Source organism: Lindgomyces ingoldianus (assembly GCF_010093535.1).
Source record: "Lindgomyces ingoldianus strain ATCC 200398 unplaced genomic scaffold BDR25scaffold_1, whole genome shotgun sequence".
Taxonomy (NCBI): domain Eukaryota; kingdom Fungi; phylum Ascomycota; class Dothideomycetes; order Pleosporales; family Lindgomycetaceae; genus Lindgomyces; species Lindgomyces ingoldianus.
Genome location: NW_022985162.1, coordinates 3076027 through 3099603, shown reverse-complemented (window position 1 = coordinate 3099603; position 23577 = coordinate 3076027). Strand labels below are relative to the sequence as shown.

General features: G+C 46.6%; 9 protein-coding genes across 9 annotated transcripts; 6 read left to right on the top strand and 3 right to left on the bottom strand.

Moving 5' to 3' along the window:
• Positions 1–2891: 2891 nt before the first annotated feature.
• BDR25DRAFT_188913 (uncharacterized protein) lies at positions 2892–3182 on the top strand (the record flags this gene model as incomplete). The annotated part of the gene is made up of 1 exon (XM_033684269.1): positions 2892–3182. A coding segment is annotated over one exon (291 nt), but the record flags the coding sequence as incomplete, so codon positions are not given.
• Positions 3183–4153: 971 nt separating this feature from the next.
• Positions 4154–5150, top strand: BDR25DRAFT_365584 (uncharacterized protein; the record flags this gene model as incomplete). Its single annotated transcript, XM_033696900.1, has 1 exon — positions 4154–5150. Exon 1 carries the CDS (start codon positions 4221–4223, stop codon positions 5148–5150), a length of 930 nt encoding a protein of 309 aa, XP_033555207.1. The 5' UTR covers positions 4154–4220.
• Positions 5151–7507: 2357 nt separating this feature from the next.
• On the bottom strand, positions 7508–8449 carry BDR25DRAFT_365582 (uncharacterized protein; the record flags this gene model as incomplete). The annotated part of the gene is made up of 1 exon (XM_033696899.1): positions 7508–8449. One exon carries the CDS (start codon positions 8447–8449, stop codon positions 7508–7510), a length of 942 nt encoding a protein of 313 aa, XP_033555206.1.
• A 319-nt stretch (positions 8450–8768) lies between these two features.
• Positions 8769–9286, top strand: BDR25DRAFT_348622 (uncharacterized protein; the record flags this gene model as incomplete). The annotated part of the gene is made up of 4 exons (XM_033694449.1): positions 8769–8850; positions 8921–9005; positions 9115–9132; positions 9193–9286. The coding sequence occupies 4 exons, from the start codon at positions 8769–8771 to the stop codon at positions 9284–9286; spliced, it is 279 nt and encodes a 92-aa protein (XP_033555205.1).
• A 1036-nt stretch (positions 9287–10322) lies between these two features.
• BDR25DRAFT_348619 (uncharacterized protein) lies at positions 10323–11816 on the top strand (the record flags this gene model as incomplete). The annotated part of the gene is made up of 9 exons (XM_033694448.1): positions 10323–10746; positions 10795–10879; positions 10933–10959; positions 11007–11078; positions 11140–11178; positions 11213–11270; positions 11302–11490; positions 11528–11643; positions 11687–11816. The coding sequence occupies 9 exons, from the start codon at positions 10323–10325 to the stop codon at positions 11814–11816; spliced, it is 1140 nt and encodes a 379-aa protein (XP_033555204.1).
• A 1721-nt stretch (positions 11817–13537) lies between these two features.
• On the top strand, positions 13538–18164 carry BDR25DRAFT_251133 (uncharacterized protein). The gene is made up of 3 exons (XM_033686111.1): positions 13538–13775; positions 13822–16273; positions 16324–18164. The coding sequence occupies exons 1-3, from the start codon at positions 13728–13730 to the stop codon at positions 18018–18020; spliced, it is 4197 nt and encodes a 1398-aa protein (XP_033555203.1). The 5' UTR covers positions 13538–13727; the 3' UTR covers positions 18021–18164.
• Positions 18165–18511: 347 nt separating this feature from the next.
• BDR25DRAFT_348616 (uncharacterized protein) lies at positions 18512–19187 on the top strand (the record flags this gene model as incomplete). The annotated part of the gene is made up of 2 exons (XM_033694447.1): positions 18512–18615; positions 18677–19187. The coding sequence occupies 2 exons, from the start codon at positions 18512–18514 to the stop codon at positions 19185–19187; spliced, it is 615 nt and encodes a 204-aa protein (XP_033555202.1).
• Positions 19188–19900: 713 nt separating this feature from the next.
• Positions 19901–21455, bottom strand: BDR25DRAFT_251131 (uncharacterized protein). Its single transcript, XM_033686110.1, has 3 exons — positions 21162–21455; positions 20805–21114; positions 19901–20752 (listed from the first exon to the last, which is right to left on the bottom strand). Exons 1-3 carry the CDS (start codon positions 21198–21200, stop codon positions 20016–20018), a joined length of 1086 nt encoding a protein of 361 aa, XP_033555201.1. The 5' UTR covers positions 21201–21455; the 3' UTR covers positions 19901–20015.
• On the bottom strand, positions 21400–23528 carry BDR25DRAFT_348614 (uncharacterized protein; the record flags this gene model as incomplete). The annotated part of the gene is made up of 14 exons (XM_033694446.1): positions 21400–21557; positions 21587–21931; positions 21995–22140; positions 22189–22251; positions 22281–22353; positions 22401–22472; positions 22512–22610; positions 22655–22684; positions 22745–22793; positions 22834–22982; positions 23012–23290; positions 23349–23388; positions 23446–23468; positions 23501–23528. 14 exons carry the CDS (start codon positions 23526–23528, stop codon positions 21400–21402), a joined length of 1554 nt encoding a protein of 517 aa, XP_033555200.1.
• Between the last annotated feature and the right edge of the window lie 49 nt (positions 23529–23577).

The window sequence follows — 23577 nt, the reverse complement described above, 5'->3', positions numbered from 1 at the left end:
GGCTGCATATTATTAGACAGAGCTGTTGCCTTATTAGAGAGTGTTTATTTTATTAACTACTTATTTTTCTTTATTAACTAGCCTATAGATTGTAGTTAGAGCTGCTTTAAATAAATTAATATTATTAAAAATTTTCTATGTTTCTAGGGGTAAGAGTTTGCTGTTAGTCTTGTAGTCTATTTAGTTATTAGTGTGTAGTTAGAACTAGATAGTAAGCAATCTTTTTAAGTATAGGCTTATTTATAAGATTATTTCTTTGTCTATTTTAAAAGCGCCTTTATTATATTGTATGTAAAGGTAGCATTTAGTAAAAAAAAGTTTTAAGTTTTTAGCAAAGCTGTTAAATGCTTTAGAGGGGGCTAGGTATAGAGTCTTTTTAAATTTAATGCTAGTTTTTTCTTAAGTAATGTTTTTAAGGTTTGCTACTTCTAGCTAGAGGGCTTAGATCTAGTAAATGTTTAAAGGTCCTTATTATGCTTATAGCTAAAGGTGCTGTTTAAGCTGTTTAAGCTTGTTTTAAAGGTAAAGTATTTACTAATTCTATGCTTTTTTAGTTGCTGTAAGAGTCTAGCTAGTGCTAGTAGCTAAAGCACTTGTTATGCTAATGTCTAAGGTAGTAGTAGCTATACTTTACAGGTGGTAGTAATTACTGTTATAATCTTTACTCTAGTAAAATAGTATTTTTAGGAGTACTTTAGCCTATAGTAATGTAGTAGCGGAGGGGGGAGGACTTAGCTAGATTAGGTGTACAGTCTGTTAAGCAGAGTGTAGGGTAGATAGAGTAAAGAGAAGGCAGGTTGTAGTTTAACCTAGTAGCTGTATAGGGAGCTAGTAAACCTAATCTGTTAGGATAAGATTAGAGGTATATATAGTGCAGGATATACAAGGCAACAACATCCTTTTTATAAAAGTTTTAACATCTCTTAGTTTATTTAGTAGGTAAAGACTTAATAATAAACTAAATAGGAATTACAACCTTCTAACTATAGTTGTAATTAAGGCTATATACATAGTGTTTACATGCGTTTGCATGCATTGCAGGTGTTGCATGCATTGCCTGCAACCACCTGCAATACCTGCACTGCCTGCAATGCTTAAATTCCTATTAGACAGTGCATTCTGCAAGGCTTTTATCTAAAAGCTAAAGCTATTCCTTATTTGTCCTGTCACGTGATTTGTTAAGCGCAGGGCTAAGCGTCTTCTATCCGACATCGTTCGGGCTGTGTGGGACAGTTGGGTTATTACGGTCTGACTGTTGGCCGTAACATAGAGGCGCTTCGGCCTCCATACCTCTGCCTCCGACCCTAAGGTTTACTCCCGTTACCCCCCCCTATCCTGCATTCCATCTCTGTGCCTCGTACTTCCTGCTCGATACCTCTTGTATATATACTCTATGCTAAGCTATTAAAGTACTTAGGGGTTTCATAGCTGTAACATACCTATAAAAGTTACTTTTAGCACTAAGAAACTACTAACTTACTAGAAGCAGACTATTTTTAATCTACTTATATTTTATTACACTATTATAATAATCTTTAGCCTATAACTTATCTACTTTATTATAAAAACTACTAGAGAAAATATCTACCTTAGTATAAAAAAGTAGAGGCTTTTATAAAAGTAGTTTTTTAGCACTATGTTAATGTAAAAAAAAAAGAAAATAAAACAAAGCCTAAGCACGTTTTATAACATAAAGTACCTACTTACAACTCTTTTTACTAGTGATAGATTATATAAAAAAGTAAAATAAAAATAACAAAGTTATAATAATACTATGAAAGCTTTATAGAAACCTAAATAAAGCTAATAGAATAGCTTATTATTTAGTACCTTGTTAGACTAGTAGCTTTAAACTAGCTATTTTATTCATTTTACTTTATTTAAAATAGCTTTTAATTTCTTTTTAGTCTTTTATACTTCTGTTAAGTGTAAGAGAGCTTTTAGTAGAAGTAAAGAACCTATTACTTTTAATAAAAACTAGCTTTGTTGCTAAGTTGTTTAAAGTAAATTAAAAAAGCTTATAGTTAGACTATGTTAAAAAGACCTAAACTTCTAGCACTCTAACTAGTACAAAGAGGCGTTTATAAAATGTATTACCTGTAGAGATAAATTTAAACGTACTTGTTACGCTTAGTCGAACCCCCTCTCGTTAACTGTAAAGTATAACTGTACTAATAATGTAAGACGTAGGTTGGTAAAACGGCCTAAGTGAAAGGTACTACACCCTGTTGAACACCCTGAGGAGGAGAAGGATTTAACTCATTCAATAGATTATAGAGAGATTTTAAGAAGGTCCTGTTTTTGTATCCATGGGGATCTTAGTCTAGGCGAATGGCGATTTGCGGCCATTTCACCGGCTGTTGGCTTCTCAACGGTATCGAGGGAAAGGTGCCTAATAACTTGGGTAAAGCTGGATATACGTGTGTGGATGGAAATCCTTGTAACTCGTCTTTGTTTATTATTTCATGGTGTTGAAGTATTCTAACAGTTCTACAAAATTCTATGAAAACTGCGTAAAGCCTCAGGAGGCTTTATATGGACACACGTGTCGATGCGGGGTGCAACCAATCTGTGGCTCATTCGCTGAGCCCGTTTATGATGACTCATCCTTTCTTTCTTTCTTTTGCTCGTACAAGTCCCACGAGTACCTTGGTAGGCACCGCCGTCCCAAACATCTTCTCGGACTCTGCTGAAAGCTTCTTTATAAAATACCATTGGTTGTAGGTACGTCAACAAACCTTGTCTCATCTTTACTTCAACAACACCGACGACGGAGGACGCCCCATCACATTCTACTGTCAAGGGATCTGTTCCTCACAGAAATGGGCAAGCATCGCTCGAATCGTAAGCCAGGGAATAAGAATTCCAGAATTCACCAGCCTTCTGGCACCTCCCGTTCTCGACGTAAAGTCTCGGCGCTCCTCCAGCTTCCTGGCGAGATTAGGAATAAGATCTACGAATTCGCATTGTACGAACCCGCTGGAATTCAATACAGATATTGGACGAACAGAACCCACAAGAAGCCAATCTTCTTCGTAGATCAAAAGACCAGCACAGAACCGCAGGAATTTAACCAGCTTAAGTATGTCTGCGGCAAGCTACACACTGAGACCGCCGGAATTGAGATCAAGTTCAACAACCTCATTTTCTTACAGCAGGCAACCTGGCAGAATGACGCGATGCAGCAGTGTTTGAATTTTTTACGCTCTGGCTCTCCGACTAAATTAACTTGGCTGAGAAATCTCACGGCGATGACGAATCCCAAAACATCCTGGCCATGGGCTCCGTTCTACGTATCTCGGGCTCTAGATTCTATCACTAAACTCAGCGATTTCGCCTTCTGCCATCCTTCCATCAGCATTAAAATCATCGTCCCAAATTTCTCCTTCACCAGCAATCCCCGACATCATCCGGACGACAATGGACAATTGGCAGAAGACTTCATTGACGATGGGGTCTACCTCAAGCGCATTCTCCGCGAAACCGAAGTCGGATGGTTAATTTCGGAGCGTTTAAGCCTTATGGGTTATTACGGTGGGGAGGCGGAAGTTCTGCGCCGAGGGAGAGATTGGAAGCGGTGGCAGGCGCCGAATATCAAGGTCTTTCCAATGGATCGTAGTTTTGATGAGGAAGTGTTTAGAAAAAGTGCAATGACATCAGAACACTTGTGGGGGACGAGAGATAAACTTTTAGAGGATTGGATAAAGCATGCGAGGGACTGGGTTGAGAATGGAATTTGAGGTTGTGTGATTGAGTTTTGGGGGAGATTGAGGAAGCGATGAGCTTGGGCGTCTTTATATCGACAATAAGTGGCTGAAATTATTATTTTTTTAGAGGCTTTCCGTGCTAAGACTCAGTTGTGTTTCGGTAGGTTACCATATCAAGTCGAGAAAGGGGAGTGTCTCATGTGATAGAACAGCGAGATCTACTTTAGTGTGCTTGTGCAAAACTGAAACCACAGTCAAAGGCAGGAAGGTGCCGTGCATGGTGGTTACTCCAGCGACGCAAGAATATCCGCCACCGCCAGACTGGTAAAAGAAATTGTCTCACGTTTTCATCTACCTCTCAGTTCCCGCAACCTTGGACCATTGGGGCGAGACACGTAAATGTAACGCCTAGACGCGGGAACAAACGCTCGCTACCACCCAACAACCAACAAGCCAGATATATTCAACCCACGTTCGTTACCTCATTATTCCTCAGTCCCCTTCTCAGAAGCGATGGTGTCGACCCGAAAACGAGACTACGACCACACCGATATGGCTCCCAAATTCATCGCCCGCCTCAAGCCCTGCAAGACCCGCAAGCCTAATCCACGCAAACCACCCGCCGACGGTAGCTGTCCATTTCTCTCTCTCCCAGGAGAAATACGCAATCATATCTATAAGTTTGCATTAACCGAGCCAGGAGGCCTTCATTTCAACCGGCGCGGAGGCCGGGAGATGCTGACCGCAAAGGGCCGGTGTTGGCATTCGAACAAGCTGCAATTCGTCAACAAGCAGATTCGAGGTGAGGTCAAAGGCCTTGGCCTCAAACACAATGATCTGAATTTTACGACCAAGAAAGAGGCCGATGAAGCGCCGATGACGACTGCCGTTACCTTCCTCCTGCAGGTCCAGCCGAGTTGGTTCAAACACATGCGCACCATCATCATTTGCCGGAAAGAGCCCATTGACTACATCTTCCGGGAGCTATATCAGCGCGAAGATACCTACTTCTCATTGAACTCCCGCGACAAGCTCATGGACATCTGTCGCTCAAACCCCAACATCACCATCAAGATGATGTTGCCTGGTTGGCAGCTTAACGGAACTTGGTGCTTCTTCATGCTGATGAGCATCCTGCTTACGCGCGTGTATCGCGGAGAAGATATCCGCCATCTCGACACGTGGGGCGAAGATCCGGAATTTGTGCTCGCGCTGTACGGGTATGAGAAGGGTTATTTCCTGAACGGGGTGGATAGAGACGCGTGGGACGCATTGTGTGTGCCGAACTTCAAGATCTTTCCGCTGGATGCAGGTATTTCAGATGAGCAGCTGGAGCAAAAAATTATGCTGGCGAACGATAGATGTCGTGGTCATGTCGCATATCGCGCGGATTTAACGGTTTGGGCGGAGAAGGCGAAGGAGTGGTACGCGAATGGGATTTAGGAGTGGGGGAGGGAAGGGTGTTCATGGAGCGTATTGAGGGGCTTAAGATTTAATGAGCATGATCGCTCAGCCTTTTCCTGGATTGATGGAGATTTGTTCAGAGTCGAAGGGATATCCTCTTCTGGCCTTTTCTGGATTTGCAAGAGAGGCAAATTGGGGTGTACGAATGTACTGTGTATTTTCGGCCGCTCGTAGGTTCATTTTGCCTAGCCTTAGCTAAGTAATATGGTACTGAGGAATGGATATTGATACCCGAGACATTGAGAGGCGCGATCTTCTAAGGCTGCCGTGAAGCCACATGACAACGGACGTACCCACGTATGATAGTAAACGAAAGCAGGTAGCCTATTTAAAGTTGTGAGCTACTAAGAATTTTATCCTCCTCTCCAAGACATAATGCACAGATATACGAAAAAAGTGCTGCCCAGATGTAAAAATTTCAACGTTGGAATGCTACCTTGCGGCTTTACGCTATGCCGACGGCCTGTCATCTTCATTCCGTAGATTGAGAGCCCCACTAAACTCTACTCCTTTGTACTTCATCTCTTTCACAAGTGCCAACAATTTTGCTCAATTTGTAACTCGAGTCTTTCGTAAGATAGCTTTCGAGAGCCCGAGCTCGAAAGGGGTAGTTTTCAAGGGAAATCGGACAGGTGATACGAACTCGCGTTGCCCAGCTGGACGCACACATTACTAGTCTGTTTGCCGATTTTAACCCCGATGGTTCTACGATGAGCCCCCGAATCAATCGTGGGCTTGACACCCCACAATATTATGTAGTACCTCTAACCCTCAGTCCACAATACATCACTACTCTCATAGTTCATGCCCCCCTGCGAGGCTACACTGATTTTCTCAGCCCCTAGGAGATCTGAGAAACAAAATCTATGAATACGCCCTCTCTGAGTCAGAAGATCTGTTCTGTTATCAGGACAAGGCTGTTTCGAAACTCTCTGCCTCTGCCATGTAAAGTATGAGTTCCATCCGCTGAAGTATAGGTATCGGCAACTTACCACGAAACCGCAGGCTTAACTAGCGTTGAAATGCAACGATTATCTAATGTTCATTGCGCCACACGAGTCTATTGAGACCGATTCGAACGTTATGATTCTTGACTTCCCGAAACTCTGCACTCCACTTGGGTCAGACTAAAATGTAACTCATCTCACTACAATTTCCTAATTATCAGGGTAATCCACGGAATTAGAAAGATATACATTTAAACAAACAAATCCCATACATGCCCCTCCTTACAACTTCGGCTAGCTCCCTAGAGAAACTACGTAGTAAGATTTATAGTTTCCTACTTCATGCCCGAACCATCTTCACTAGTTTCAATCAGTCGCAAATCAATACCATGATTGGGCTATTTAGTCTAGCCAATAACCAAATCGAGTTTAATCACATGAAACATGTTTGTCGGCTGTCCTTCGATGGAACTGAGGATCTAGGAATAGAACATCTTCACCGCTGGATTATCCTCTGCAGCTGTACCACTTCGCTAACTCGCATCTCCACCCGTACCCTGATGCTCACATCGACGAGCACCACAACGCCAGGCGAACTCTCAATGCCCCATTGCGCTAACTCCCTAGCGAACCTTGAAATCTTTTCTACGAATTCACGGTTCCGAACTCCTCCAGCACACATCACTAGCGAGAGCCGTGTTAGATCCTGTGGGAGTAACAGCGAATTTCGATGAAAAGGCATTTTGCCACAAGGTGGCGAAAACTCATATTCCTTCCAAGATGAATGAAGATTTTATTAGCTTGGGGAGGGGCTCATTGGGTTGGCTTTGTGGGAGTGGTACAGGAATGAGATCTAGGAGGGAATGGGTACTTGTATCTATTAGGGCTATTAGCTTTGATTCTCTTGACGTTATGCGTAAATAGTGGTCGTGTGTGATATGCACAGGATGAGTGTATAAATACTTCAACCAGAAAGATGATGCTTGGGAAGCAGAGAAATGAGACACTGAGGAAGCCATGGAATGATAATTCTAGGCCTATTCTACGCTAACAATAATCCCTTGAATAGCATCCGCCATGATACATTTTCGAGCGGTTGACATCTTGTACCGTTATTTATACTATCTTGCCACCCAGAGAGGAACTTGACCGGGGGGTTTAAAGCAGGGATTTGCTCCTCATTAACTTTCTCCCCGCTAATATTCCGTGGTAGTAGGCGTAGAGAACGTCTTCTGCCTAAATCACTCGCTGATCTGGAAGATTCGGTCAAGATTTGCATCATATATCAAGCAATTTTCTACCCTTGTATTAGTCAGAAGTTATTTAACTTCCTAGCTAAAGTCAAATCGCACCTCAGAATCGTGTTGAGTCATTGCATCGATTCCACTCTCAAATTCCGTTTTCGAACCAGTCTCGCGCATGGCTCACCCACGTATCTATCCCGCCTTCAACCTGAGGATGTATCACAACCTCCCCGGCATCTTTAGAGTGTCGGAAATCGTGCTCATCAAAAGATCCGTGGGGGAAGAATTTTACATTCGCCGGCGACTTCCGGAAAGCTGGAATTAGGGCCTGTCCTAGTACTCCGTCCATATCCATTTGGAGGTATACCCGGATCCTTGGCACGAGATATGTGATATCGGCATTGCGTGCTAACATTTTGAGAAAGATTCCATGGCAGATGAAATTTTCGTTGTCCGAGTTGAGGCGAAACCAACGGAAGATGATCCTCACCATTGCCTTTGGGTTGTACTTTGCGAATGTGTGTATGAAATGCATGTACAAATATGCTGTGAACTGTTTCAGGGGGCCATCCTCAATAGTAACGCTTCGAATCCAGGATTGGTGGATAGGGGAGCAGATATCCCGGAAAGAGAGGAACATATGCACTCCGTGGAGACTGCGCTCTTGGTCGAAAGGAAAGTGCAGGTCGTTGTACCTCAACTCCAACCCCGCAGTTTCCATGTACATCTGCCGAGACACAAACTTCAGTTGATTGAATTCGTCGGCAGCGTTTTGAGAGGCGTACAACTTCGCACGGGTCACTAGGTGCTTGTCGTGGTGGTATCGAAGACTACCTGGTTCCGAGAGCGCAAATTGATAAATTAAGTTTCGAAGTTCGGGAGGAAGACGTAGAAGAGGGAATGGGTTGGTCTCTGGCATTTCTGAGGGAGCCGGTGGTGAAGTTCCGATTTGGAGCGCTCCAAGCGAGAAACCCGAAATAGGGTCGCGGCAACGCACATGACTCTTTGAAATGACCGAGGGACTGAGCTTGGAACAACGATATTGTAGGCTTTTAGGTGGAGGGTCTTGATCTTGGAGGCAGAACATGGTAGGGCGATGGAGAAGTTTTGGCGAAATTCTCGAGATGAAGAGTCCTCGGATTGAGCGACTTCTAAAGTTGTATGATTTAGTCGCTTTCTATTGCTCTAGAATCTGTATTAGAGCCGGAACTTCTCACGGTTGAAGCCCAAATTATGAATGTTTGCTCCGGGTGTGCTACTCGTCAATCCGCGGAAGAAATTCTTACCGGTCCAAGGTTCTCGCAGTCCGCCATCTAAGCATTGTGGGCCCCTAAACTTTCGGATTCAACAGCTTTAAAGAGTGTTCCCCTTCGATAAAAGGTGCAACGCGCGGGTGACGGCGTCTGATGCGCTTTTCTTGTCCTCGCAATTTCTTCGCCACCATGGCATCGGGCATTACCTCTCAAGCCACATCAAGTCACTCCGGAGGTAGCGTTCATTGTTAACACAATTGCTTCCTCTAGATATTTTTGATTTAGCGACGAATCAATTTCAAAAGAGACGGAGTGCGACACTCCCTTGGACTCTACTTTGGCCTTATCATTCCAAGGTTACAGGATCGACATGCATGTAGATGCCGTGAAGTGAAGCAGTTGATTCAGCTAATCTTAATAACTTCCTTTGCTCTCTTTGGAAGTAAACTCTAACTAAGCCAAATTTTCAAAACTCTCAGCCCCCCCCTCTGTTTCCTAGTTCTTTGCCTACGGGTATGTAGGTATATTAATTAGATCTAGAAAAAAAAATTCAACGACGGGATTCTCGGATTGAAAGTTGGCAGATACTAAGTTCAACAAATCGCTACCCAGAATCCAGAAACTTTAGGAACATTGACTTTGTCTATTGCCTTCCTTACCCTCCAAAGTAATTTCAGATCCTTATGGCGGATGCTTCGAAAATTCATGCAGTGCCTTCAGTGCTTGATCTTTTTCCGTTAGCCTTTGCGCTTCCGTGATTTTGGATTTCTTTGGTTAGGCTGTTTTCTGGCCAAATTAGGAGACCTACGTCTAGCTCCTAGCCATTTTTAGGGATCCACTGAACGAAAAAGTGGGGAAGCAAATAATTCTCACTCACTAATCTCTGAAGAGTGCCACTATCTCGTTCATCTCGTCGTACATTCAAATTCCCTCTCATAAGACAAGTTCGTACTACTATTTTTAGCAGAGAGAAGAATAATTTCTAAGCATGAGGGCTTCTAGGGCATATTTCTTCCCTTACTACTAATTAGTATCTTTACTGTAAAACCTCCTGTGCAGCAGTTGCCTATACAGAGGTCCAAGGCCTTTGATAGCCCTCATATCCACCCTGTAGCAGCAGCCCTTAGGATTAAGACAATTTTAGCATCGTTGTCCTCTTACAGTTCTAACATAGTCTTCGTGGTAGCTGAAAGTGATAGATTGGTTAGCTGTCTAAACCATAAGTTATACAATATGTAGTTATATCTTATATCATCTAGAGGGAATAACTCGCCTGTTCTGTTATCTTCCAGATCGCTCCTTCACTGTAGAATGCATGAGAATCTCACAAGATCTATGGATATCTTCGAAGGACCCATTATAATCCTCCTAGGTCCCGTCGAGGATTACTTCCGGCCGCTAGTGGGATTGCCCCTGGTGAAGTCGATAAGTGAACCTCACCGCCGAAACTGATACGCCTTCGTAACTCGAAGTCCCTATAAGACGCTTGCAAAGCCACATTAACCTCTAGTCGATCTATAGCGTCTTCAAAATATACAACGCGACCCCTTTGGCATCCTCTAGTTCTTCAAAGTCTCCAATCAAACCTGACCCATGCGAAAACATGCCTATCTACTGCTAGATATAGCCTGCCCCTCATTTACCTACAGCAGCTCAAGAAATTCTGCGCTCGGAAAAGCAACCTCAAAATATTTCTCATTATAGAGAATGTTAAATCTCCGCCCCTACAATTGGCCTGATTACATTCTTCGCCTACTGTCGGTTGCTTCTATCGACACGAAAACAGTTACGAACACACAAATTGTCCTTCCCGTTGTATACTTTTTAGAACCTTCAGCACCCGTACTTTCTTACACTTTCCTTGTGAGTGTTAGAGCGATATTATGCCATGTCGGGCCAGATATTAACAGACATCCACTATTGGAGTCACTTCAACACGCTGAACAAGCACAAAAAGTTGCTAATTCCCCAAGATCGCAAGAGAGAGTCCTCCAGCTTGTAACCTTGTACCCGTATTCTCAAATCTGTACCCCCACGAAATCTATCGCAATTGCCCGACGAAATCGAGGAAAGCGGTTATCTCACGTCATCTTGAATAAAACGGACGATTTTATATTTGATGACAGGCTTTGTAGGTCCCCAATTAGGGCTGGCAGCAAACATGTTCGAGCATAACCAGCTCCAATACATCATCTCGTTCGAGAAAAACTTCGTTGGGGGCTCCCTATTCCCGATAGCCTTAGGCCTGCGGGGCTAGAGGGCCAGTGAGGAGCCTAGCTAGGTTTAGGTCAATGCAACCTCAGATTTCATCGTTGAGCTCTCGGGAACGTAGGTTGGTTGGGTGGTAAACCCTACCTAAAGATAGGGCATTGGGATCCATCACTTGGGAAGGGGTAATTGGTTGGCACTGAAGAGCGAATATAATACTTACAAGGAACAGGTATTAGACTTCTTTCCACTCAAGTGTTTCTGTAAGCAAAGGGAATGCAAAATAAATATCCTTCGGAGCTTGCCCCGCGCTAAGCTACTTTCTGGGAGTTACACACCACAGCAAAATTTCCCTGTCAGCGAGGAATTACATATGGAACATGTTCCAGTCAGACGAAGGCCTCCGCGGCCAAGTGCCTCAACATTGAAAAAATCCTTCGTTTTGTGGTTTATCCGCAGTAGGTATATTCTCAGATAGGTTCCGATTATTCAACAACCTGGCACAGCTACATATAACCCAAATGATAACCCTTCGCCGGCTGATAGGCCGAATAGAAGAAGCCGCTCGCTTCACGTTGAAATCAGGAAGGTTCTTACGAATCGGCATAGCTCTAGGGCAATATGCAATGAGACTGAACAATCCTCTCGCTCTCCATGCTCAGTACTGGTGTCTAATGTATCGAAGAGACACGCTAGTGGTCTAGATTCAAGAATCTAGATGCTGTGAACCGGGGAGTAGCGCTGGCATCTTCGAACCCGCGACAGACGTTGGGCTGCGCTATAACACCGTTGTTCCCGAGTATCACTATCTTACTAGATGGTCCCACAATACTGTAGAGGCCACGCAGTCTGAGTCACGGAAGCTCTAACCATGGCTCTCATTTCCCACACCCGCACGGCCCGATGAAGCCACTTCCTATGAATGTGCGCTGTTATTCACTAAGTCCGAATTTGGAATTTCTCCATGAATGTCAGGTTGCTAGGCATTTTTAACGGAAAATTTCTTTTTTGCGTTCTTAACCCTCCTTCCCCCATGACGTCCGGGTGTTGTCATTCATGCCAAGACTCTGAGACCAGTTGTGCGACAGCTGTAATGAGAAACACGCGGAAAGTGGTTCCATAGATAACCGGAGGAGAGCTGGCCGGAAATATGGTCCGTCATGTATAATCGACTCTCCCCAGCTTTGGACCAGACTTCGCTGAATATCAGGCCACTTCAACACTCTCTTCGGAGCAGTTCTATGTTTAGATCATTTAACACGATGTTTTGAACCTCTAAGCGCATCTTTATATATATATGTTACTCGAAAACGACATTCGACGGGGACCTAAGCCCAACACTTCAAGGTCCGACGAATGTTGACCACTTGGCAATGGTTAAGTACCAGAAAAGCCCAACTTAGGTGGTCTTTAGAATAAGGGAAACCTGGGCTACAAATCTAACTACTGTCAAACCACTCTTGAATCAGACCAACAATAGTAACTAGTCCCTTTGCATAACTACCGACCGAATGAGGTCGTAATGCGTGCCTCGGGAGTAACCGTGCCATCCTCCGATATGTGAAAAAAGTGCCATGGAGAAAACACTCTCCAGGGGCAATTTCACCTGGAGCTCAGCCAAATTCTTTCACCCATCACCGATAATGCTTCTCGCTAGAGATGATACTTCTTTTGGATCGAGCGCCAAGAAATATGGCTGGATTATCGAAACGTGCACAAGTGATTCGCGGTAGGTCTTTCATGTCAACGGCTAACGGGTTAGAAGCGTGGAACAGTCGTAAAATATATGTTTTTTGCTACGTTACCGCTGAAGGACTCCGCCCGAAGGATGCAATAAGCTGAATCCGACGTTAAGGGTGATGCAGGTCTCCATGTTGATTCGAATCCAAGTTGTCAGCGTAGTTGTCGACATTGGGGATACATCCTAGTCATCGAGATAGAACGAAGTGAGAAGAAGGCGCGCAAATTTGCTAAAATGCGCAAATAAGTATGTATTGATCAAAGTAGGCAGGACCGATGTTTCGGAACCCCTGAGGGAGTGTTGCATATCCATGGAACTCGTGGCCGGAATCGCGGAGAATTTGAACATGGAGACTAGCGGAACAAGCGTGGAAACAGACGAATTATACCAAAGCTAAGGAAGATGAGAGAGGAGAGCTAGGCTAAACTTTTAATGTTAATAGAATAGTTACAGAGAAAAGGCCCGTAGTAAATTAGGTAAGGTGAGGGGTAAGGAGTGATAAAAGTTGAAGCAAAAGATAATGTATTGTATAAGGAGCGCAGCTCCGGCTATATTCCCTCTAGTACCTAATAGCTCCTGCATCAGTTGAAGATGTAAACATCTTCAACTGATGCTACCTCTTTAATCCAATCCTGCCAACCTCACTTCAACAAGCAGAACAAGCCTCTTGAGGAATTCGAAATTGACAGCGCGCGCAGCAAATACAAACATAATCAATGGCTCCCCACCTTTCTGTGGTGACGACAATGGCGATGGTGGGGTGTTGATGGATCCTGGCACCCTGGCTGAGGGGTAGATTTGGTGTAGAGACAGCAAAACGGGCTTAGCGCAAAGTCTCATCGCACTAACCACAACAAATAGGGCGGTGGCAGAAAACGCTCATGCGTCATCGGATCGCGACTTCGGATGGATGACAAAAGCTTGTGTGATAGTGCCTCATCGCGGGGCAGCCGTATCACCCCCCACTCCTGCAGTTTTCTTCACCGGAATTGATCACGAGAGCTTCTAACCGGGTCATGTTCTGCCCCCTCAGCTTAAATGACTGAGCCTCCTTTTTGTTTTCAACAGTCTCAACTTGAATCACCATCACCAATAGCTACCTTAACTGTATATCCTGGAAACACTCACTCAACCCCTCGAGTTCTCACTCACATCCTCCAAACATGGGCTCAGTAGAAGTCAGCAAGCGGGGAATCCGCATCGCCATAGATGTAAGTTCAGCTCTCGCACTTAATTAGCCCATATTAATTCACGCAGAGAGGCGGTACATTCACGGACTGCGTCGGCAACCCAGGAACCGGGAAGATGTCTGATGACGTCCTCATCAAACTTCTCTCTGTAGATCCCTCCAACTATGACGATGCTCCACTAGAAGGCATCCGACGTCTTCTTTCTAAATTCACTGGCAAGGAAATCCCCCGTGGCGAACCTCTCGACACCTCAGATATCGAGAGCATACGTATGGGGACTACGGTAGCAACGAATGCGTTGTTAGAGCGTAAAGGTGAGGATATTGCAATGGTGGTTACAAAGGGGTTTAAAGATTGCTTGGCTATTGGCAATCAATCACGGCCGAATATTTTTGCCCTGGATATTCGGAAGCCAGAGGTACTGTATAAGAAAGTAGTGGAGATAGACGAGCGCGTGACCCTGGAAGACTACGCTGAGGATCCGGAGAGGAATCGTACTCAGGCGGATTCCATCGATGAGGCTGGCCCCGATGCGGAGCTCGTTCGGGGATTGTCTGGGGAAACTGTACGCATCCTACAACGACCGTCAGATGAGACGATAAGGAAGCAATTACAGGAGGTATTTGATGGTGGGCTCCGGAGTATTGCTGTGTGTTTGATGCATGGCTATACATATCCAAACCACGAAGCACTGGTTGGCAAGATCGCAAAAGAGATTGGGTTTGAGCATGTAAGCTTGAGCCACGAGCTCATGCCAATGATCAAATTAGTTCCGCGAGCAACGTCGGCATGCGCAGATGCCTACCTCACTCCCGCGATTCGGAAATACATTGAAGGCTTCTCAAAAGGGTTCGAGGGTGGACTCGGCACCAAGAGCGTGAAACGTGAAGGAGGATCCAAGGGCGCTCGATGTGAATTCATGCAGTCCGACGGCGGCTTAGTAGATGTCGACATTTTCTCCGGACTCAAGGCGATTCTCTCTGGTCCGGCTGGAGGTGTGGTAGGCTACGCGTTGACATCGTACGACCCCCAAACAAAGATCCCGGTGATAGGTTTCGACATGGGGGGTACTAGCACGGATGTAAGTCGATACGGCGCGGGAAGATATGATCATGTGTTCGAAACCACCACAGCAGGAGTCACAATCCAGTCTCCACAGCTAGATATCAACACTGTAGCAGCGGGTGGAGGCTCACGCCTCTTCTGGAAGAACGGACTTTTTGTAGTCGGGCCAGAATCAGCTAGCGCACACCCAGGACCTGCGTGCTATAGAAAAGGAGGTCCTTTGACCATCACCGATGCCAACTTGCTGCTGGGTCGACTCCTGCCAGACTTCTTTCCTAAGATTTTTGGGAAGAACGAAGACGAAGGACTCGATGCAGAAGCTAGTGAGAAGCTCTTCAAGGAGCTGGCTGAGCAGATCAACAAAGAGGTGGCTGGTGGGAATAAGGAGAAAGAGATGTCATTGGATGAAGTGGCCAGTGGCTTCATCAAGATTGCGAACGAGACAATGACCCGTCCGATTCGAAGCTTGACTGAAGCGCGAGGTCACGACACATCGAAACATCGACTTGCGACATTTGGAGGCGCTGGAGGTCAACATGCGGTTGCGATTGCGGAAGCTCTTGGCGTCTCGCAGATCCTAATTCATAGATACTCATCGGTACTTTCGGCGTATGGTATGGCATTAGCGGACGTGGTAGACGAGCGCCAGGAGCCAGAGTCAAAGGTGTGGTCTGACGATAAGGATGTGCGAGAGTATTTGCAAAAGAAGATGAAGGAACTCAAGTCGAAATCAGCGGCAAGATTAAACGACCAGGGGTTTTCGGCGAACGATATACACTTCGAAGAATACCTCAATCTTCGATATCGTGGAACGGAGTCCGCGTTGATGATCATCAAGCCCACGAAAGAGGACGCCGAGAAGGAGTATGATGGAGATGAGTGGGCATTTGGAAAGGCGTTCGTAAAGCAACATGAGCAGGAATTTGGGTTCACTCTTCCAGACCGAGACATCATTGTAGATGACGTCCGAGCTCGAGGGATTGGCAAGACTTTCGAAGGTCTAGAGAAGACCGTAGACCAACAGTTGAAAGAAATCAAGCCTAAGGACTTGGATAAAGGCGAGAAGCAGTACGCTACACGAAGCGTATACTTTGAAGGTGGTCGACAAGGAACCTCAATCTACAAGCTCGAGGACCTATCAGTGGGTGATCGCATTAAAGGACCAGCCATTATCGCAGATGGAACCCAGACTATCGTTGTCACCCCGACTGCATCTGCACTCGTCATCAACACACACGTCATCATCAATATTGGGGAGAGCAATGAGCAGGACAAGCAGATTGATACCAAAGAGGTGGATCCGATTCTGCTCAGTATATTTGCTCATCGCTTCATGGCCATTGCCGAGCAAATGGGACGAGCATTGCAGAAGACGAGCGTAAGCACCAACGTGAAGGAGCGTCTGGACTACTCTTGCGCTCTATTTGATTCTGAAGGCGGCCTCGTTGCGAACGGTAAGCACACAACTCCATACATTCGCCGGATTATTAACGCTATATTATAGCTCCTCATCTTCCTGTTCACCTAGGCAGCATGTCCACTTGTGTCCGCAAACAAGCCTCCATCTGGAAAAACAAGCTTAAAAAAGGCGATGTGCTCGTCTCTAACCACCCAATGTTTGGCGGGACCCACCTCCCTGACATTACAGTCATCACACCCGCCTTTTCTAACTCCAAGATAATCTTCTATGTCGCCTCGCGCGCCCACCACGCCGATATAGGCGGCATACTTCCCGGCTCTATGCCGCCCCATTCCCGAGAACTCTACCAAGAAGGCGCGGCTATCAAGTCCGAGAAATTAGTATCAGAGGGGCACTTCAACGAGAAACGTATCACGGAGTTACTGCTTGACGAACCAGGACAATATCCTGGGTGTAGCGGAACGAGGTGTCTATCCGACAACATCAACGACCTAAAAGCACAAGTCGCCGCGAACCAAAAAGGTATCAATCTTATCTCAACGCTGATGTCAGACTACGGGGAAGACGTTGTGAAGTTCTATATGACATCCATCCAAGCAAACGCCGAGTCTTCTGTGCGGTCTCTGCTGAAGGGAGTGTATAAGCGTTTCAAAGGTCAAGACCTCTCCGCCACAGATTTCATGGACGACGGATCCCCCATCAGTCTACGTGTCTCCATAGACCCTGATAAAGGGGAGGCGGTATTCGATTTCTCTGGCACGGGGCCAGAGGTCTATGGTAACATCAACGCGCCTGAAGCGGTGACCTATTCCGCGATAATCTACTGCTTGCGTTGTCTTATCTCGGAAGATATCCCACTGAATCAGGGCTGCTTGAAACCGATACGTGTCGTTATTCCGAAGAAATCGTTCCTAAGCCCGTCGGATAATGCGGCAGTGGTGGGCGGGAACGTGTTGACTAGCCAACGGGTCACAGACGTGGTGCTTAAGGTGTTTAGAGCCGCTGCGGCGAGCCAGGGCGATACGAATAATCTAACGTTTGGGTTTGGAGGAACGAGTTTCGCGAACGGGGCGGGGGCTGAGAGGACGGAAACGAAAGGCTTTGGATATTACGAAACTATTGCTGGGGGCTCGGGCGCGGGTCCCACATGGGAGGGAACTTCAGGTGTGCATACACATATGACGAATACCCGGATTACAGACTCGGAGGTGTTTGAACGCAGGTATCCTGTCTTACTCCGTAAATTCGGTCTCAGGATAGGGAGTGCGGGGAAGGGTATGCATAGTGGTGGGGAGGGCGTAGTCAGAGATATTGAGTTTAGGATTCCGGTGCAAGTTTCGATTTTGAGTGAACGCAGGGTGTATCATCCGTATGGGCTTGAGGGTGGAGAGGATGCTGCTTGTGGACTTAATATTTGGGTTAGGAAGGTTGATAAGAAGGTAGTAGATCAGAAACTGGATTCGAAGGCTCCGGTAGAGGGGGAGAGGGAGGGGGTGGAATCAAAGACAAATGGTGCGGTAGAGGTGTTGGAGAAGGAGATGCTTGTACCGGAGGCCGCGAAAGAGAAGGAAGAAGAAGCGGAATATCGGTATATTAACTTGGGTGCTAAGAACACCGCGAGTATGAAGCCTGGAGAGCGAATTATTATATACACTCCTGGTGGCGGCGGATGGGGAAAGGAAGGAGAGGAAAGTAAGGTGGTGAAGAGTCAGAATCCGAAGGAAGCGTGGAGACAGGGGAGTATTGCCTCGAGGCAGCAGACGGCTGAAGCTAGTGCGTGAGGAGGTTGGCTGAAGGAACGGGCTGAATGTGGTAGATCTATCCATCTGTGGCTCTTAGCCCGTATGACGGAGCTTTAGCTGAGACATCAGATAGCTGTCCATATTAGGTATCTAGATAGAGTTATGAACCCGTCATCACCATTCATTCACATACTCACTCACTCACTCATTATTCTATTCCACTGCTTCTTCAACCACGATCCTCCTCAAAAGCTCCTTCGCCAGCTTCTATGAGTGTCCTTTACCTCCCAAATCTTTTATAATTCAGATTAACAAGAGCCAGGTTCGTTGGCGCAATTGGTTAGCGCGTGGTGCTAATAACAAATAACAGATTACGCCAAGGCTGCGAGTTAGTCTCGTACGAACCATTGTTAACATTCTTTTTGTCCGTTTTGGCCAACTTGCATAGCCTTCTTTGATTATAAAAGCAGAACTTCCCTCCTAGCAAGCATGATAGATGGGAGAGAAAGGAGTTTAGATATGTGCTGTGCATGGGCGTGAAGGACGCTGTAAATTGTTCCAGAAACGACACAAACTTAATTAGTGAGAGACTAAATCCGCCTTTTATTTATCTAGAAGGCACGTATCATGAGTGGTATGTTGCAGCAAAGGCAAGCAGCATATTAATTTCTACTCATCGGTCTTCCCTGGTCAAGTGATACAGCTAGTATTAATAACGAGACTCACCACCTCGACATTGAGATCATCATTCTACCAATACCCCTCACCTTCACATCGCCCAAGGTATTTGAGAAACGCCGCAAATCGTCGCAAAAAAATTCACGACCTCTAACTGATAGTTTCCACATTAAAGCTCTTTCCTTCCAATCTTCAGATAGCATATTTCCCAATTCCAAAACCTTCCTCCCAATCTCGCCACGCCTTTTCAAACCTAAGCTACTGCATTACGCTCAAGGCCCTCGCCACCTTTCCCAACACCTCAGTAATATTATTTCCATACCCTCGATCCAGGCTAAGCGCGAACGGATTCCCATTGACACAAACATGGACCCAAGTCCCCAGTGTGGATTAGTATTCCCAAATATCATCTGCTGTGTGCCTGTACGGGCCACCCGCATAAGGCAATTGTTGCGTCCAGAAAAGCTCCCTATGTACACAGGAAACAGCGGAGATTGCGAAGCAGGCAGGATGATTCAGACGCTGTAGACAGAAGGCTGTGGAGACACGTTGGAGACGTAGGGCTTTCAGTTAAAAAAGGATAGCTTTCAGTGACCCTCTAATCAAGAAAGTCTGTGAAGATGAATGGATATAAGACGAAGGTGCTTCTGGGTGAGTGCTGAAACCCTCCTTTCTTTGCACGGTGTATGAATAAATCTAGATGGGTGAGGTTGATGAATTGCGCTGTTTTCGCGAGATTGGATATCAGCCTCGCGGATGGTAGCGTGTCATCAAACCCAAGGGCTAGCGCACGTAGGCTCGGGGGTGTGAGGAACGTGTCCAACTGTTGTAGGATGGCTCTGCATGAATCCCAGCAGCATCATATCAAGGCTATGCCCTTGACGCCTGTCTACGTGCACTGTCATCTTGCGGAGCTAAAATTCGCTTTGAATCAAGGATCTACGATTGCCTGCCGAAATGACGCAAATCCGACTGACTCCAAAAGGAAGGAGTCACCCATGTTCACGATCCAGCCTTCCTTACGCGGCAATAGGACTTGTGGGATTGCTCCTGTTGTTCCTCTCTGAGTTATCTTAATACTCCATGAGCCGGCTGCTAACTTCCCCTCGATGGCTTCTGAGCTGCATTTATCGTGAATAGAATCCTGAACAGTTACTAGTTCACAACAAATAGAGCCTTGGAACTGAACCAAGCACAAGTCACAGGAAAGAGAAAAGTGATTACACATAAATGAAGAAGCACCATAGTCATATATTTCTCAAAAAGCAGATAGTAAGCATAAGAGAGTCGTGGAATACCCAATCTTTTGTACGCCAAACGCCGCCCGCCGCCCGCTAAGTGCACATAAAATCAAGCTCACCGATACTGCAGCACTTCGACCTCCTTCACCTGTCTGGCCGCTGATGAAGGAGGCGAAGGCACAGGGGGTGGTAGAGCCAATGGAAATGGCCTCTCTCGTAGATCACGCTCTTTCTCGAGTTCTATCAGGTCGTGGAACCTGCCAACGTGATTCACCAGTGCCTCTGGAGTCCGGCAGAGCGCATCTACGTCTCGATGCTTGTTGCAGAGCACGCATGCGTATTCGCCGTCGACCGTATGACATTTTAAGATGAATCGTTGGCCAAGGTGGAATTCTCGTGTCTCCATCACTTCCTTCTCGTAGCCGCCTTCTGAGATGAGTATCGGTGTGCGTTTGCCAATCTGCCAGAAGTCATCCGAGTCGACGGGCAGCCGTACGCCACAGTCCGGGCATCTACAGTCTCCCCCAGGGGCAAAAGACGCGGCCAAAGGCTTCTTCGGTATATATTGGAGGTCGAGGCTGTAGCGGCAAAAGAGAGGATCCGCCTCGACGACGGTAGAGGCACGCTTCGGGGGTGGCAAGGCTCGCTGCGGAGGAGCTTCGATAGCTAGTCGTTGCTGTTGTCCACGGAGGGCATCGAGCGAACCGTCCCTGGCGGCGTTGGAGGCGGCGACGAGCTTCGCTATGTCGGCGCGTGAGAGCTGTCGATCGTTGTAAAGAGCATCCTGGAGGACCTGAATGACCGTCTGCTGGAGCGTGATGATCTGGGCCTGGAGCTGGTTCTCCGTGACGTCTATGAAGTGATTAGCTGTGGTGTAGACTGTCAAGTCTCGGGCAGCGCTCACGATCTCCGACGGCGAACTTCCGACCTAGCCGCTCGTATCCTTCATCATACTGCCGGCGTATGAGAGCGCCAGACCGCTCGAACGAGTCGCCCACGTCGTCCTGCGCCGGGCGCTTCTTCCGGTCGTCCTCGCGCTCCTTGCTCTCCTTATCTTTCTTCTCGATCTCCTCGCGGAGTAGCTTTATCTCGCTGTCCTGCTTGCTATCCCTCTTTTTCTGCCGCCGTTTCTCGTTGACGCGGTCCCAGAGACCCATGGACGAGGTGAAGGTTCCGACGAGCGTGGAGCACAGCGTGGCTATTATAAAGGTTTTCTTGCCCATAGTCAGCCTAACTCATGCAACGTCGCGAAAGTACGTACTTTGAGGTTCTTCTCCTCGATCATATTGGAGTAGTTCATAGCGGCAGGGGTGAAGGTGAGCTGGGCGGCTCACACGCAGTGTCGAAGGTGCGAGGCTGGGGGGGACCTGAGTCGTGTGCGTTGTGTTGTCGAGTCGGGCAAGTGAGGTTGAGAATCAAAGGAAGGAGAGTCGAGGAAGGAAGCAGGTGCGATGATGGCATTCAAGTAGCGGCACATGCATCAGGCGACCCGGCGTGGGCTATGAGTCCGGAATAATAGGAGTCTGTGATTGCTCAATTGGCGCTGGTGGTGAGAGTCCCGACATTTGCTGACCGCAACTTCGCGACAGGTATATGGTCGAGTTTCGGACATCTGGCGTTACGTCACTGTGCCGCTCTGCTGCGCGAAATCCTGCAGCTAATCCCGTTCGGCATCGGGAGCTCGACGCTGCGACCTTTGTCGCATACTCGATGGTAGAGTCTTACTGCGGAGAGGTGCTATCATTGACGCAAGCATCACAGTCGGCGGGTGGTGAATTACACCTCCACCTGGACAGGGCAGGCGAGGCTGCCCAAGATCACGTGCCGTCTCCCCTCCCGCTGGTTCTACCAACCGGAAGGGTTGGTGGAGGCATTTGCGACAAGGATAGCATGGGTGGGACTGTCCGCCCGCTCCTATTTCTGAGTATCCGCTAATAGACCCTTGCAATCTTTCAATAAAGTATTGGATCATCAAAGAAGCCACGATGTACCCAACCACGGGACGTGGCCGCGGAACACCATAAACGATAGCTGACGGAACAAATATTGGCCAGTGTAGCTTCTACAACGACATATTCTAAGCTAAATGCAAACATGGAGCTATTTCATAATGGTCAGTCCAGGCTTGTGGTGCCAAGAGCGCAATGCGACAAGCTATACAAGCCAAGTTGTGCCAGGCTTCACTCATTCCGCCTCCACCTCGTTGCCGTTTCGGTGTGTCGGCATCATCATCTTGGTTTCTGTAAATGTACGCTTGTTTGGACTCGTCTCAATTGCTATGGCTCGACTTCATATACTTCTTAAATCCAGAAGACAGTTTCACCACCTGTGCAAAGGTGCTTTGCTTTGATCTTGGGAAAGGCACTCATCGTTGGCTGACTTCTTCTCGTTTGCCTCTTTGCTGTCGTTTAGTGCGAGGGCAATTGCCGTCCGGAAAGCTGAACTTTGAGTCTCTTGTCGGAATCGCCGGGCATAATAGAGCCCTAGCAATGCAACTTACCGTTACATGTCTCTCGTCCATTCCACTGCAGGTTTCTGACATCTTCATTCTTTTTGACATATTGCCTCGCATCTTATTCATTCTCGATGATCGGGCTGCCCTGCCTGTAACCGTTCTTCAACTTGACGAATGATTTATCCCACATCTGCGCCGGAGTACTATCATGAAGACGCTCGTAAACGATGGACACATGTATCCGGGACAAGGAAGCTTCATCAATTGACCCACTTAGCTAGTCGTAAGAAATAGTATACCTCGGAAGTAGTTGAGGGTACTAAGGTAAACTGTTGGGGTAGTTCAGAAAATGAGTAGTGGGGTAGAGAGGGGCTTCCTCGTGACAACACTATTCCGTTTGAGGTTTTTAATAGAGCAGGCTTCAAGATAGACATCGGCCTCGTTGATCAGCGCAACCCCATCCCAATCGTTAACGTACTTGACAAAAATCCATTATGCCGTTCTCTAAATCTTTAGGCTTATGGCATAGATCCGCCGTGGCGAGGTGAAGGCGAGGTGGTCCAGCGAATTCCGCAAACCTACCTGTTTTCCCAGTTCCTAGTGACCCATGAAACAAAAGGAGTTGTCCTTCACTTCTCTCATGATGGAATCAGCACTAAAGAAGAGTCCCCCTTCGTTGTCGGTATATGTTTTTGCAATTGCCTTGATGACGCTCGTCTTTGTTTCGTCCATGATAAGCCGATTGGTTGTATCCTTAGCAATCACCAGCTCATTCAAACCTTCGACCCCAACGATATCTATGCTAAACACCAGCGCCAATGGTAGGATAGATAGCCAAAAAAAACCCCTAGTGCAGAAGCATCGTAACGCGCCGTAGTCACAGCCCTTTAAATAAACCCGTACATGTGTAATACAAGGAGAAGGTATTTGGTAGTCTATTGGATCTTTTCTTTCTTTTAGAATAATATTATTATGGCTAATAAATTTAGTCACCTTGTTTACTTAGTCTAGAGAATAGGATTTCGCCAATTTGCTGCATTCGCCCTTAGAGACCCTTAGATCCTCCCTAAGACTTTCTCTAACAACAGACTAGAAAAGATCCCAACCAAGACCCTGGACGTTCGGGTCAGCGCCTAAGCGCCGACTTCGTGGCCTACTGTCAATGCGGAACATGACTGGAGTAGAGTCTGCCCATCAAATCTGTAGCTAGAATTGGGAGGAG